Source organism: Trichechus manatus, unplaced genomic scaffold, assembly GCF_000243295.1.
Source record: "Trichechus manatus latirostris isolate Lorelei unplaced genomic scaffold, TriManLat1.0 scaffold00199, whole genome shotgun sequence".
NCBI lineage: Eukaryota > Metazoa > Chordata > Mammalia > Sirenia > Trichechidae > Trichechus > Trichechus manatus.
The window spans coordinates 3,407,348-3,424,273 of NW_004444135.1; the positions used below are offsets into that span (position 1 = coordinate 3,407,348).

Sequence of the window (16,926 nt, forward strand, 5' to 3'; positions counted from 1 at the left end):
GAGTAGTACTGCTATGAACATTCATGTACAGTATTTGTTTGAGTACCTGTTTTAAATTCTTTTGGGTATACATGTAGGAGTAGAATTCCTGGGTAATTTTGTGTATAACTGTTTGAGGAACCATCAAACCATTTTCTAGAAAATATTTTAAATTGAATAGTAATGAAAACACAACACAAAAATTTGTGGGGATATAGCTAAGCAGTACTTAAAGAGAAATTCATAACTTTAAATGCTTATATTAGAAAAAAGAAAAATCTAAAATCAGAGACCTGAAGTTCCACCTTAAGAAGCTAGAAGAAGAGCAAAATAGACCCAAATAAGTAGAAAGAAGAAAATAATAAAGAGCAGAATTCAACTTAAAAGGGAAAATAGGGAAACAATGGAGAAGATGAACAAGGCTGATTTTCTGAAAAGGCCAACAAAATGATAAACTCCACCTATACTGATCAAGAAAAAAAGAAGAAAGGTACTACAGATTACCAACATCAGATAAAACAGAGTTTATCACTTCAGCATTGACAATCTACATTAGATTAAATGGACAAGTTTCTTGAAAACTACAACTTTGTAAAACTGATACAAGATTAAACAGAACATCTGAATAGCCGTTTATCTATGAAAGAAATTGAATTCATTATCAAAACTTTCCCACAAAGAAAACACCAGGCCCAGATGGTTTCACTGGTGAATTCTGTTAACAATTAAGGAAGAAACAACACCAATCTTACTCAAATTCTTTTAGTAAACCAGGGCTTTGAACCAGTTTATTCAGCTTTGAACACTTGCTGAGAATTTGCATTTTCACCCCAGATATACTGAATCAGAACCTACATTTTAACAAGATACCCAGGTTATTATTGGAGGTTAAAATGTAGGTTCTGATTCAGTATATCTGGAGTGGAAATGCAAATTCTCAGGAGGGGTTCGAAGTGGAATGAACTGGTTTGAAGCCCTGCAGTAAGTAGAGGGGTAGAGGATCTTCCCACTGTGTTAGATGAGGCCAGCATAAGCTTAACACCAATACTTGACAGGTATTACAAAAAAGAAAATTGCTGACCAGATGTCCCTCTTGTACATCAAGGGATGTTTAGATAGGTAACTATGTAATAAAGCAAGTATAGTAAAGTGTTAATAATAAAGTTTAGGCTAGATAGATGTTCACTGTAAAATTTTATAATAAAACATTAGAGGAAAAGAGCAATGAAAGAATAAGGCAAGGAGCACGTTTTTGGATTGACTCCTTGATTTTTTTTCCCTTCAGTGAAAGCTTTATGTTCTTAGTTAAGATTGAGGATTACTCATGTTGTCTGAGATGATTCTTGAAGATACTTTATCTCTGTTAACTAAAACAAACTCTTTAGCCCTTTCCTGGAGACATGACTTCAGATCTGAATCTTATACTGTTTGTCTCCTTAATGCATTGGTCTCATTATTTCCAAACTGTTTCTCTCTCACACACACATAGACCACAAAGAGCAAAAAGATGGGATCAGGAAGCAGACCAAGTACTTATGGCTAGATTTCTACCTGCAACAAATCCCAAAAAATGACAGAAAAGATATTTAAAAAGAGAAATGCTCCCTGCCTCCAGAATCCATAATAGCATGAAAAATAAGAAAGATTATCATTTCAATTTCAAGAGATTCCAGAAAGACCAAAAGGAGAAACATATACATGCAGAACATAGCTGTGAATGTTGGAGTGATTTGGGGATACAGCATTCCAAGAAGCAACAGATAGAAGAAATTAATTGTGGAGCTGCAGTCAAACCTATAAAACTTCACTGAAGTTTATAAAAGAAGACCTATATGGAGAAGTATAATGTGTTTCTAGACTTAATATTATAAATATCCTATATCACTGAAATGAATCTATAAATTCAGTGTGATCAAAATTAGAATTTCAACAGGATTTTAGAATCAGTGACAGACTGATTATGAAGTTCTTATAGAAAAAAGGATAGTTTAGAAAAGATGAACAGTTTCTGGGAGAAATTTGTCTTTCCTATTTTCTGGAATTTTCAAGAAGTCTTTTTATGTATGCAAGGTTTTTCTGTACTTTATTGTTTTTTTGGCCATGAGGTTTACCTTGACAAAATAATCTCAGTTACTGTCTTAGGCTGGGTTCTCTAGAGAAGCAAAACCAGTGAAGCATGTGTATATATATATGTCTGTATAGGTGCCAAGTTGACCAGGGGTGGTGAACTATGATGGTTAAGATTGTGTGTCAGCTTGGGTGGGGCGTGATTCTCAGTGGTTTGGCAGTTATACAATGATGTAGTTTGTGTGTGCATGCATATGTATATGTGTGTATGTGTATATATACACATATATATGTGTATACAGACAGATGGGGGATTTATCTTGAGGAGATGGCTAACGTGGTTGTAGAGGCTAGCAAGTCCTAAAAGTCCTGAGTCCATGGGACAGGCATCAGGCTGGAGGCTTCTCCTGATTCATGTAGCTGCAAGGGCTGATGAACCCAAAATCGGCAGGTCAGACGGCAGGCTGCTGGCTCACAGGCTGTAAAGGCCAATGAATCCCAAGATCGGTAGGCAGTCCACAGGCTCAAGTTCCAAGAAACAGAGGTAGGATGATGACGAGCCAGGTACAGGATCCAGAGCAAGCAAAAGCCAGCAAGCTTTGCCAGAACATCTGTGTATATTGGATTCAGGCCATGCCTGCGAGGAAACTCCCCTTAAAACTGATTGGCTAATAACATCAGATCACATCATGTAGGTGATGACATTATATCACAAAATGGAGGATAATTACATTATCACATAACTGCCAAACCACTGAGAATCATGGCCCAGCCACACTGACACACAACCTTAACAATCACAGTTACCATACCACTGGATGTGAAACACATCTCATTACCTTTGAAATACTACATTATGCCTGTAGATTGATAAAAAGAGTTCGTGCTATGGATTAGGCTTTATCAAGAAAAATCCTGCCCCAGCCATGGCTAGAGATTTTTGTCAGCTATAGCGCTAAGACCACCTTCTGTTGTCATGGCCGTTTGCTAACAAATGATGCCTTCATAGTGAATGAACTAGAAAACTTTATTGAGAAGATCATGGAAAACTATGGAACTTGGTTTTGACTTAACATCAGACTTCAGAACAAGTTCTAACAATCTAGAAAACAAAGTCATGGCCAACTTAATTTTTTATAGTGAAAATTATATTATTATATATGATAAATTTTACATCTTGAACAGTTTTACCAAATCATTTAGGTAGCTGCCTCTTCACCTGTATCTCCCTTCTTACCTTCTTAAAAAGCAAGATCTTCCTAATTAGTGCCACTTTCTTCTAAAGACAGTAAGGTGTGATGGTTTGTATCCTAGGAGCTGTGCAAAAAGCTAAAACAGGTGGGATCAAGTGAGCAGAAGAATCTAGGTTATTATTTTTACTGTTCTTTGCTGTGTAGATCTAGTGGAATTATTCTCTAAGATGTGTGCCAGAAGGAGCAATAAAGGGAGTCACTGATACCCTGCAAATTTCAAACGTGCGCCATGTTGCAAACGTTGCAATGGAGGAGTTCTGTTAAGGGAGGATAAAAGATGCCCTTCGTCAGCAAACCAAAAAATCAAACGCATTGCCATTGAGTCAATTCTAACTTATAGCAGCCCTACAGGGCAGAGTAGAGCTGCCCCATAGAGCTTCCAAGGAGCGCCTGGTGGATTTCAACTGCTGACTTTTTGGTTAGCAGCCATAGCACTTAACTACTACGCCATCAGGGTTTCCCCTTCATCAGCAAGATCTGGAATAGAGACAGTTTCAAAGAGTTCCTAAGGGGAGGCAAGAAGGAGCATGTTCACACAAGGGAAGTATGGACACTGAATGAGGGTCTCATCTTCAGACCACCCAGCATATCTGTGTTCCTCCTGGATGAGGTCATTCTTGTTCACTGATCATATCGTTACTGCATGTCCATTATGTGTCAGGCACTGGATCAGGCACTGGGGGCACTTAGATAAACAGTTATAGTCCTTGTCTCAAGTTCCTTGTCCTCATCCTAAAGAGAAAGACACATAAAAAAGAAATTTCTCTTTATCCCTGCCTGTGAGAATTCTTTCCATCCTTTAAGGCCCAACCCAAGTTCCATGTCCTCAGTGCTTGGGGTACACAGGAATGGAAGCCAGCAACAGCTTTGTAGGTATAGTCAAGGAATTGAGACGAGGAAGGGAGGGGGAGAAAGAGAGAGGGGAAAAAAAAACAAAAACGAAAACACGAGTGAGCAAGGGGAGCGATGGGGATTACCTGAAGATTGAAAACCAAAAACCAAAACTCATTGCTGTCGAGTTGATTCTGACTCATAGCGACCCAGTTTCCAAGGAGCGGCTGGTGGATTCGACCTGCTGACCTTTTGGTTTACAGCCAAACCCTTAACCAGTGCACCTAGCACCTTTGAAAGTACTGCTTGGCAGAATCCTGACCTAAGAATTAGCAGAGCAGGGCCCGAGATTTCCAGGCAAGCAGTCCACAGAAAGTCTCTCTGAGTGTTGGCAGCATGAAAGGAGGAGCAGCATGAAAGGAGGAGCTAAGTGTGAGGTGAGCTTAGTCCTGCAACGACTCCATCAGCACCCACCCCACTCTTGGATACCTGAGGTTTTCTCATCTTACGTAGTATCATGCAAATGAGACATCAAGCCCCTACTCTCCTCCTAGCAAGATTGCTTCCCCTAGTCTCTCCAATATAGAAATTTTGGAGCCACCAGTGTCCTTGGTCCTTGACCTGGGCCTTGATCCAATCATGTCCATGGTATCTATGGACACAATGATGTGTAGTCACTCAAGGTATGGTGCAGGTGCTAGAGAATCACCAGGTATATGAAAGCCAAATACAGGCATTCTTCCATCCATAGAGTATTTGTTGCTCTCTCAGCTATTTCCCATTCATTGCTGTTCTTTTTGTCTTACAAATATGACTTCTCTGTGAAAATAGGCCCTTTGGAATTTTTTTTCTCACTCAAATGGCAGGTGCTTCATTAAGCAAATTCTGGGGGAGAAGGGAAAGCCTGAACTGCCCACTTCAGAGACTTTTTCCTCATTTCCTATCCAATAGGAAAAACTCTGTAGCCAGCGTTAAACTGATATCCTGTCTCTGTTATATGTCACAGTGGCAAACAGCAGAGTGGAGGGGTTAATTGGCATTTAATGGAAGGAAGATGGTCTACAGATGTTTCTTATTTGCCCGTAATGTTTATGCATGCAAATGTGAAGACAGAGAAATGGCCAGTGTGATTTTAGACCTCAATATTAAAGTGAATTCAGATTTTGGCCCACAGGACAAGGAGTGGTAGTAATAGAAGCCTGTAGTTAATAAACTCATCTGAAACTGGGAAAGGGATACAGAAAGGGTCTTTGTTCTTCCCTCTGTCCTTCTATGCAGACTCTTGTGTGGGTCAAAGTATGTTATATTTGTTCTTTTAACTCCCATTGCCTTTCCTTTCATTAGTGAAAGAACACTGCTCTCCTAGTTATTTTCAAATTGGAGAGAGGGAGCCTGGACTGAGCTAAATCCATGGTGTATAGTTCTTGGAAACTGATGATGCATGTTGGGTAATTTGATTTTGAGGCAATTACAAGTATTAACTATGAACGATAAAAGGCTGCCTCATATTATACTTTAAAATGAGCTCTGTGTACAAAACTCATGCCTACTTTTTCCATTCATGTAATAGCAATGTTTTGGAAAATGGTTTCATGACTAAAGCACAGTCAAAATTAGAACAAGAGAGAAGAGGGTCTGTATGTGCTATTTCTTCCCAAATTGGAGAAGATATTAATGCACGCACGACCCTTTATTCCTTGAGTTAAACCCAAATGTGACTTATCCATTCCTCAGTTCTTTGGAATGAATCTATGGGTATAGTCCTCTTCAGTTTTCTTCTCACTCAAATGGCAGGTGCTTCATTAAGCAAATTCTGTGGTAGAGGGGAAAGCCTAAGCGGCCAAGTTCAGGGACCTTCCCCTCATTTCCTATTCCAATGGGAAAAACATTCCAGAGCCAAAGTTAAGCTGATGTCCTGTGGTACATCTTGGAAACTCATGGTCAAGATCAGTGCTTGTTTTTTTTAGTGACTTTGAAATTACAGCTATATATGACAAAATTATACCCTCATCAGCTTATTTCTCTGGATGAATAGCACAATATAAGGACTTATCCAGTACTCTTTCTGCTAAGTTTCTTTTGTTTCTTTCTAGCATAACACTGCTGGTATAAACTGTGAAATGTGTGCTAAGGGTTACTACCGCCCTCATGGTGTTCCAGCTGACGCCCCTCATGGCTGCATCCGTAAGTTTCATCTCAGCTTGGTGTATCTTAGACTGGGATCACTGCTTCAGGGAGACCATCAGGTTAAATTCTGATTGGATAGTAATTCCCTTCATTCCATCTCTTCATATTATTGGTTCTGCCCCTTACTAGCCTCAGGCAGTTGTATAATCTCTCCAAGCCTCAGATTTGTTGTATGTAAATAGAAGTGATACCCCTGGAACTATTGCCCTGAGATCATCTTTAAACCAAAAATACTCCCTGAAGTCTTCTTAAAACCAAATAGTATTTTAGCTTAACTAGTAAAAAAATACCTGCCTTAAACATTAGGTTCTTCTACAAACTATACATTATCAAATTGACAACAGCAACTCGAAAGATTAGATAGGAGCCTTAGGGGGCAATGAGTTTATGTTAATGAGGGAAGAACAACTCAGAAAAGGAGAGTGAGAATGGCTGCACAACTGGGTGAATGTAATCAGTATCACCGAATTGTACAGGTAGAAACTGTTGAACTGGTGTATATTTTGCTGTATATTGCTCAACAACAACAACAAAAAATGGAAGTGATAATACGTTTCTTAAGATTACGTGACGTGCCATCTAACGCACCTAGGAAAACACTTAGCATTTGGCCTGGCACATAGTAAGCCTGCCATAAATTTTCGTTTCTCCGTTTTCTGCTGTTTCGACATTATTTCTGTGGTCTCCGATAGCTACACAGCTGCCAGAATTAGCGTCAAGACAACATAGTAATAATTTCACAAGGACTTAATAATAGTCACTTAAACTAGTTTATTGAGCACTTGCTACATGCAAAAAAGGCATTGGCTAAGTACTTTCACAGATGTCTTATTTAATTATCATAACAAACTTAGGACACTGTGTTATTATTCTCATTTTAGATATGAGGAAGCCAAAGAAAGAGTCTGAGTAGTGAAATCTTTTCCCTAGGTCCCAGAACAACTAAATGGTAGGCCCAGGGTATAGCCAATACCTGTCTGTTGCCGCTGCCTGTACCACATTCGTTATACGGAAAAGTGCCATTGTTCTTCCCTGTGGAAATACCAGTCATAGGTCAGATTATGGACTTTGGCCTTTATGTAATCTACAGCCTACATAATACTTGGTTCTTTTAGGTTCTCTGGTTGTCACAGTTGGAAAATAATTCCAGCCTTTAACTTGGCCTCTATGCCTATAATCCCTCCAGCCCCTGAATTCATTCATCGTAGCATTAGCATCTGAGGACATCCAAGCCCATGGACTGTGAAAACTTGGACTTGTCTCTCTCTCTAGGGCAGTCTTAGTTGTTGAAAAGTGTGTTCCCACTTTTCTTCGCTCTTCCACATCATGCAACAAGTATGTCCATCACTTTTCCGGAGCCCACAAAAAATAGGACTGGGCAAAGGAAAACAGAACGTTGTGAATGAGCCTTGCTAGTAACCAGATGTTTTCATCATTTTTATCGTTTCTTTCTTCTTCACTGTAATGTTCCCACAGAGGTGTTAGAAGGTTAACTAGCAAGAAAGACACATAAATTCTAAACAAATTAAGCAAAGGATACTAGGAGATGCCAGGCTGGGGAAGGCTTGATGCTCAACCTTTTCCAGTCTCCCAGTTCCTCACGGGGAATGTGCTCAGATGAGCTATGGCCCTGTGTTCCTGTCCAGGACCTGCCTGGTCAAGGAAAACCCCAAATGGGGATTTACCAAGTTACCTATACCCCAACTATGTCAGTATGAAATGCAAGCCTAGTAATCCTGTTTGGTTGCAAAAAGGGCCTTCAGGAAGCCATGTCACTCAGATATAACATTTAGGTTATGGGTGCAGTCTTGCTATGCTGTCTACAGATCACATATCAGTGTTGAGAAACCCCATACTTGTGGCTGCATTGCAACTGTGTAATAATGACCATGTGTGGGCATTCAGTGTTGGCCCATGGCGAGGAAGGGCTGTGCCCAGTGGCCACCAGGACTAATACCGCGCCCCTACCCCAGTGCCTCTGGTTTAGGTTTGTTCAGGCTTGCCTTTACCCAGGGAGCTGGGCAATGCTAAATGTAATGAATTACCTTCTCAGGAACTTCGCAGTGTGGCTGCTCATTGAAGCTCATCTCTGAGGCCCCGTGAGGTTCAGTCAATGAGGACCATCAATTAGGAGTGAAGTGGAAAACAGGCGAGACCCCTTCGAGAATAACTATAGAGCCATGATACATAGTAAACACTGCCCAAGGAGTATTGGGTCATGTTTGTCTTAAGTGCAGTGAAGGATGTGTCTGTTGAACACTTGGATTTCTCGCAGCTTGCAGCTGTAACCCTGAACACGCGGATGGCTGTGAGACGGGCTCGGGTCACTGTTACTGTAAGCCGAACTTCCGTGGAGACTACTGTGAGGAGTGTGCGGTTGGATATTACAATTTCCCATTTTGCTTAAGTAAGTACGTGCTGCAGAATGAGAGGCCTCTCTTGTTCCATAGCTGGGCTTTGTGCATTGAGACCTGAGGACTTGAAAGTCAGGTCGGGGTGGAGGGGGCAGAAGTGAGGTCAGGTAGGTTGTATTTATGTGAAAGCATTTCCAAAAGTTTGGAATACAAACTTTATATGTTCTATAGTTTATTTAGGAGCCCTGGTGGCACAGCAGTTAAGTGCTTGGCTGCTAGCCAGTTCGAACCCACCAGCTGCTCTGTGGAAGAAAGATGTGGCAGTCTGCTTCCGTAAAGATTTACTGCCTAGGAAACCCTATGGGGCAGTGCTACTCTGTCCTCTAGGGTCGCTTTGAGTTGAAATTGACTCCACCGCAATGAGTTTGGTTTGGTTTTATAGTTTATCTGGAGTGTCTGGGTGGTGTAAACAGTTAAGCACTTGACTACTAACTGGAAGGTTGGCGATTTGAACCACGCAGAGCTGCCTCAGAGGACAGGCCTGGTGATCTGATTCTGAAAGGTCACAGCCTTGAAAAACTATGGAGCTGTTCTACCCTGCACGCGTGGGTTACCATCAGTCAGAATCGACTTGATGGCAACTAGCAACAACAACATAGTTTTATTTATCTCCAAAGGATTAGGTTGTACTGTAGAAACTGCCATTTCAGTAGGTCAAAAGGATCAAATATTGGCAGTTTCAAATTAATAGAAACCCATGTGTGAGATTTTTCTTCATAGGTAGAAGAGCTGGTATAGGCTTCTAAATTTTTGTTTATATACAGATAATGTGTTATGTTTTGAGTGGCCAGGTGTATGTATTTCTTATTCCCCATTGTACAGTGGGCCAAGTTATCATGGGCCTGTACCTCTACCCACTGCAGTGATCAAAGTGAACACCCCTGTATCTCAGAGAGAAAAATGTCTGTATCAGCCAGAAGCACTATGCAACATCAAGCAGGAAAACAAACAAAAAAACAACCAAACCAGTTGCCATGCAGTTGATTCCAACTCATGGCAACCTCATGTGTTGCAGAGTAGAGCTGTGCTCCATAGGACTTTCAAGGCTGTGATCTTTCAGGAGCAGATCACCAGGCCTTTCATTGGAGGTGCCTGTGGGTGGGTTTGAACCGCCAGCCTTTCAAGTAGTAGTCCAGTGCTTAACCGTTTGTGTCACCCAGGGCCCCCTACAAGAAGCAGGAGAGCATGTGAAATTAGCTATGCAAATCGTGACATCTGAGTCAGGGTTCTGTTTGTTCTGCAGCCATGTAAAAACTACACGTTTATGTTAGAACAAAGACAAACTGGCTCAAGAAGAGACCTCCCTCATTGCAATATTAGTTTTTGCCCATCCCCACTCTTCACAACTTCTGCAGATCAGTCACTGGAATTGTCTATTAGGATGAATTGTGGGGATGTGGGTTCAGGGTTCTTGTGAATTGAGTGGCTATAGGTCCCACGTCATACCTGCTGGCCCAGGGTAATTGTTAGAATAGCACCCACGTTCACTCTCAGGAGTGTCCTCGTTTGGATGATGAATTAGTGATCACCTTATATTTAAAGGAACCAATGTTTTAAGCCCAAATCTGATGACACCACATGGTGACTTAATCAGTTTAGAATCTGTGACTGAGCAAAAAATTGGATTTACCTTTTTTAAGGAAAAAAGAAACTTGAAGAGATTTTATGGTATAAACACAATTTCAAGGAAAACACTTGAAAGAGAATATTTTTAAAAAGCTGTTCTCAATTTCACGTTAAAAAAATAATGAAGGTGTTAACGAAGCCAAGCCCATAGTGAAGTAGAAAACAGGCCATGTTTTAAGCCTAAATTCGATGAGGATTGGACTTCTGTGCTATTGTGAGCACAGAACATCCATTTCTGTTCATTAATCTACAAATCAAAACACCTGACCAATCTGGCTTCAGTTACTGGACACTTGAAATAGAGCAACACTGCCTTTCTTTAAATTAGTCTCTGCCTGCACCTTTTCACAAAGTTAGAGAGGGCTTTTTCCTAGTTAAGGGAATTTAATGTTTGACAATACTGTCTCATTAATCATTTTCTGTATTTTTTAATAAACTATTTTTTATAGGAATTCCCATTTTTCCTATTTCTGCTCCTAGTCCTGAAGATCCAGTATCAGGAGATATAAAAGGCAAGTAACCTCTCTTTTGGTTTAACGTCAGTGATAATGCTAGGCTGGTGTTCTTACTTCCTGTGCACACCGCTACATCCAGTTCAAACCCTTCTTACTAGAGCATGGTGGTTGCGTTGTAGGTGTCTCTTAACTGAGCTCCTCACCTCCATCATTCTCTACTGCCTTCTAGGCTTTGTAATGGCTTTATCTGGTTAAGGAAACTATGCAGAGCTTGGATTACATCACCACCCTGCTCAAAAGCCTTCAGTGCCTGCTAGTTGTCTTATTTAAAAAAAACAGTCACCGTTGAGCTGACCCCAACTCATGGTGACCCTATGTGTGTCAGAGTAGAACGTGTGCTCCATTTCAATGGCTGAGTTTTCTGAAGTAGATCACCAGGCCTTTCTTCTCTGGTGCCGCTGGGTGGACTCAAACCTCCAACTTTTTGGTTAGTAGCCAAGTGCGTGAATTGTTTGCACCACCCAGGGACTGCACTGTCTTATTTAGGACCTCCAAAAATGGACCCTGAGAAAGGAACTGAGTGTAAGTAGTTTCTTACACTTAGGAAACACCAGTAAGGGAGTGGGTCAGGGGGTGAAAGGTTCACAGCATGCTAGGTATTACTAGAGACAATGGAGCTCTAGCCCTCTAGGCAACTCTAGGTGACAGTTTAGAACTTGCTCAGAGTTATCCCAAATGAAGGGGTAACTTCAGTTCTCTGCCATCAGTGGAGGGCTGCTTCTGGGCCAGGAACCCTTCGACACTTCCAGCTTGGCCTTCAGGAAGGTGGAGGGGCTCCTGCAGCCAGAAAAAGGCCCTGGGCAGAGAGTAGCAGGGGAGGTGAGTGCTATACCTACCACCTAATCTCATTCAACAGCTATTTTATGATCCCCTATTGGAAACCCTATGGGGCAGTTCTATGAATTAGAATCGACTCGGCAGTAACGGTTTTTTATTATGTGCAAGGAGCCCTGGTGGCACAGTGGTTAAGAGCTCAGCTGCTAACCGAAAGGTTGGCAGTTCGAACCCACCAGCCACTCTGCAGAAGAACGATGTGGCAATCTGTTCCTGTAATGATTACAGCTTAGAAAACCCTATGGGGCAATTCTCCTGTGTCCTATAGGGTCACTGTGAGTTGGAATTGACTCAACGGCAACAGGTTTGGTTTTTGGTTTGGATTATGTGCGAAAGGTCTCTGGGTAGTGCAAATGGTTTGCCGTTGACTACTAAGCTAAAGGTTGGAGGTTCAAACCCCCCCAGTTGTGCCACAGAAGAAAGGCCTGGCGACCTGCTTCCATAAAGAATACAGCAAGAAAACCCTATGGAGCAGTTCTACTTTGTAACACATGGGGTTGCCATGAGTCAGAATTGACTTGATGGCAACTGGTGGCTAGTATATTGAAAATGAACTGTAGGGGGAGAAGAGAAGAGGCAGAGAGAACTGCTAGGAAGCTGTTGCAATAACCCAGGAGAAAGACAATGGGGGCTTGGACCAGAGGGATGTGCATGGAGGTGATGAGAAGTGAACAGGTTGTGGATGTTGTCTGAAGGTGGAACCAACAGGATTTGTGATGAATGGCTGGATTGGAAGTGGAGTTGAAAGAAAGAAAGAACCCTGGGGTGGCCCCAAGGCTTTTGGATTGAGCAAACAGAAGAATGAAGTTACCATTTATTGGCTCAGGGAAGACCTTAAAAGAAGGGAAAAAAGCATCTATGGGCTAGAGGTGGGGCAGGCGGACGTGGTGGTGGGAGCCTGTGGAAGTTCTCTTCTGGTGGCTACTTTTTTCTCTGTGAAATAAGAAGCAAGGTCAGGGGAAGAAAGAGAGGATGGAGGAGGAGGTGTGGGTGTGGACGAGAGAGAAGGTATGAAAAAGTGAGTGAGGGAAATGTCATGGGCTGCTGGGCAGCACGAACGCTTATTGAGGTCAGTGGCCTTGAACGTAATTAAGCAATGCTTTTCTTCAGCATTCAGAGTTACACTGTGACTTGGCTTACCTTCCTGTCCTTATGTCCTCCTTCTCCCTACTCATACCTGAGTCCTCTGATCAAGCCCTGGTGCTATGCGTTATTGATGTGGGATATTGTCTTATGCTTTCATCAGACATATGGTCCCTGGAGGGTAGAAGCTGTGCTTGACTTGGTTTGAAATCTCCACAGTGCCCACCATGGTATCTGCCCAAAGTGGGTACCAGCAAATGTTTCCTTAAATGTTTGTTCATTGACTAGAATGGAACTAAGTTTTAGAGCCTTGATTACAACACACATATCTGGTTTTCCTCCGCAAGCATGTTTTAGATCTGCTATTTATGGTCTGTTTACAGCAATCCCTTTGTTGTTCAATTGCTTGTTCCCCACAAGTAGACTAACGGTGACTTCAGGAAAAGAAATTTAATTGAACTTGAAGGGAAGTTCAGAAGTCTCTCAGAAAATTTTGGAGAAGCCTTAGAACACGGCCTGAAGGAAAAGAAGTTTCCATTACTGCAATTAGGTTTATTTGGGTATTTGAATGCCCAGATACCCACTTCAATCTGGCCTTCTATTAATGGATTTTAAAAATACTCTCTTTGGGGCCTAACTTTTGTTAGTGAATATTAGAAGCACAAATGTCTCAACTGCCAGGGAAGAAAATATAGAACCCTGGACAATACTGGGCATCCCTTCCTTCCCCCCATCTAAGAATTTTAAATTTTTTAAGGCCTATTGATGCTTTCATGTCTTCTAGTACAGTGGTTCTTAAACAGGGGTGTGTTTTAGAATTCCTTGCTTTTTCCAAGTATGAATTCCTGTGTATCACCCCAGATCTACTGGGGTGAAGCCCAGGCTTGTATTTTGAACACGTTTTCCAGATGATTCTAATGCATGTCTCGTTAAAAACCTCTGGTCTAGTTAGAAGAAATTCCCACTCAGAGGTTGGCACTTTTCCTATATAGGAACAGATAGTATATATTTTTGGCTTTGTGGGCCATATGGATTCTAAGTACTTAACTTTGCTAATATAGCATGAAAGCAACTATAGATAATATGTAAATGAATGAATGGGGCTGTGTTCCAGTAAAACTTTATTTACTAGAACAGGGCTGGATTTGGCCCTCAGGTTGTAGTTTGCAGGCCCTGGGATTATATCAGAATCTCAGGGTATGAGATTCCATACCCAGGCATGGTATTTTACCAGAGGAATCTAATGTGCAGCCAAAATTGAGAACCATTTCTCTAGAAAATCCATGTTCTCAATTCCAGAAGTTAAGAAGTTGAAAACCTAGAGGAAATGGACAAATGTCTAGAAACACACTATCTACCCAAACTAACAGAAAATGATGTTAAAAATCTGGACAGACCTATAAAAAGAGAGGAGATTGAAAAGACAATAAAAAAAAAAAAAAAAAACTCACGCCAAAAAAAAAAAGCCCTGGCCCACATGGCTTCACTGGAGAATTCTACCAAACATTCTCCTCTAACTACTTCAGAACACAGAAAAGGAAGGGATACTTCCGAATTCATTCTATGAAGCCAGCATAACCCTGATACCAAAACCAGGCAAAGTCACCACAGAAAAAGAAAATTACAGACCAATATCTCTCATGAATATAGATGCAAAAATTCTTGACAAAATTCTCGCCAATAGAATTCAGCATCATATCAAAAAAATAATACACCACAACCAAGGAGGATTCATACCAGCTATGCAAGGATGGTTCAACATTAGAAAATAAATCAACGTAATCCACCACATAAATAAAAGAATCACGTGATCATCTCAGTTGACACAGCAAAGGCATTTGACAAAGTCCAACACCCATTCCTGATAAAAACTCTCAATAAAATAGGTATAGAAGGGAAATTCCTCAACATAATAAAGGACATCTATAGAAAACCAACAGCCAACATCATTCTTAATGGAGAGAGGCTAAAAACATTCCCCTTGAGAACAGGAACAAGACAAGGATGCCTTTTATCACCACTCCTATATAACATTGTGCTGGAAGTCCTAGTTAGAGCAATAAGGCAAGAAAAAGAAATAAAGGGCATCAAAACTGGTAATGAAGAAGTAAAACTGTCTCTATTTGCAGATGATATGATACTGTATATAGAAAACCCAAAAGACTCCACAAGCAAGTTACTGGAATTAATAGAAAGATTCAGCAGAGTAGAAGGATACAAGATAAATATATAAAAATCATTGGATTTCTATACACCAATATAGAGAACCACTAAAAGGAAATCAAGAAAACAATACTATTTATAATAACCTCTAAAAAAAAATACTTATGAATAAATCTAACCAGGGATGTAAAAGACCTATACAAAGAAAACTACAAAACACTATTGCAAGAAACCAAAAGAGACTTACATAAATGAAAAAACATACCATGCTCGTGGATAGGCAGAGTCAACACTGTGAAAATGTCAATTCTACCCAAAGCAATCTACAAAGACAACGCAATCTCGAACCAAATACCAACAGCATTCTTTAAAGAGATGAAAAAACTAATCATTAACTTTATTTACAAATGGAAGGGGCCCCGGATAAGGTAAAGCACTATTGAAAAAGAAGAATAAAGTAGGAGGACTCCCACTACCTGACCTCAGAACCTACTATACAGCTACGATAGTCAAAACAGCCTGGTACTGGTACAATGACAGATACATTGACCAGTGGAACAGATTGGAGAACCCAGATGTAAGTCCATCCGTGTATGGTCACCTGATCTTCGACAAGTGCCCAAAGTCTATCATATGGGGAAAAGACAGTCTTTTTTTTTTTTTTTTTTTTTTGTTGTAGTTTAAGTGAAAGTTTACAATTCAAATTTCTCTCATACAAAAATTTATACATACATTGTTACGTGACCCTAATTGCTCTCCCTGTACTGTGATAGCATACTCCTCCCTTCCACCCCTGATTTCCTGTGTCCATTCAACCAGCTCGTAACCCTCTCTGCCTTCTCATCTCACGTCTGGACAAAAGCTGCCCATTTAGTCTCATTTATCTACTTGAGCTAAGAAGCACACTCTACATGAGTATCATCTTATGTTCCACAGTCCAGTCCAATCCCTGTCTGAAGAGTTGGCCTTGGGAATGGTTTTAGTTCTGGGTTGACAGAGAGTCCAGGGGCCATGCTTTTTGGGGTTTCTCCAGTCTCAGTCAGACCATTTAGTCTGGGAAAAGACAGACTTTTTAACAAACGGTGTTGGCAAAACTGGATGTCCATCTGCAAAAAAATTAACAGGACCCATATCTCACATCATACACAAAAATTAATTGAAAATGGATCAAAGACCTAAATATAAAACAAAAAACTATAAAGATCATGGAAGAAAAAATAGGATCAATGCTAGAGGTCCTCATACACGGCATTAACAGGATACAAACCATAACCAACAACACACAAACTCCAGAAGATAAGCTAGATAACTAGGCTCTTCTAAAAATTAAACACTTACGCTCATCAAATGACTTCACCAAAAGAGTAAAAAGAGAACCTACAGACTGGAAACAAATTTTTGGCTTTGACAAATCTGACAAAGATCTAATCTCTAAAATCTGCAGGAAAACCCAACACCTCTACAACAAAAAGACAAATAATCCAATTAAAAAATTGGCAAAGGAAATGAACACTTCACCAGAGAAAACATTTAAGTGGCTAATAGATACATGAGGAAATGCTTGAGATCACTAGCCATCAGAGAAATGCAAATCAAAACCACAATGAGATACCATCTCACCCTGGCATTACTGGCATGAATCAAAAGCACAGAAAATAACAAATGTTGGAGAGACTGTGGGGAGATTGGAACTCTTATGCACTGCTGGTGGGAATACAAAATGGTTCAACCGTTCTGGAAAACGATACGGCGCTTCCTTAGAAAGCTACAAATAGAAATACCATATGATCCAGCAATCCCACTCCTAGGAATATAGCCTAGAGAAATAAGAGCCATCACATGAATAGACATACGTATACCCATGTTCACTACAGCATTGTTCACAATAGCAAAAAGATGGAAATAACCTAGGTGCTCATCAACAGATAAATGGTTAAACAAACTGTGGTACATACGCACAATGGAGTACTGTGC

General features: G+C 40.7%; 1 protein-coding gene across 2 annotated transcripts in view; it reads left to right on the top strand.

The window, feature by feature from the left end:
• The window catches only part of LAMA3 (laminin subunit alpha 3), a 330,267-nt gene that overhangs the window by 109,289 nt on the left and 204,052 nt on the right, over window positions 1-16,926 (top strand). For both annotated transcript variants that reach the window (XM_004387926.1, XM_023742062.1), the window contains exons 9-11: window positions 6,224-6,314; window positions 8,593-8,724; window positions 10,807-10,869. In XM_004387926.1, coding sequence (XP_004387983.1) covers window positions 6,224-6,314; window positions 8,593-8,724; window positions 10,807-10,869 — 286 coding nt within the window. The remainder of the gene's footprint in view (window positions 1-6,223; window positions 6,315-8,592; window positions 8,725-10,806; window positions 10,870-16,926) is intronic.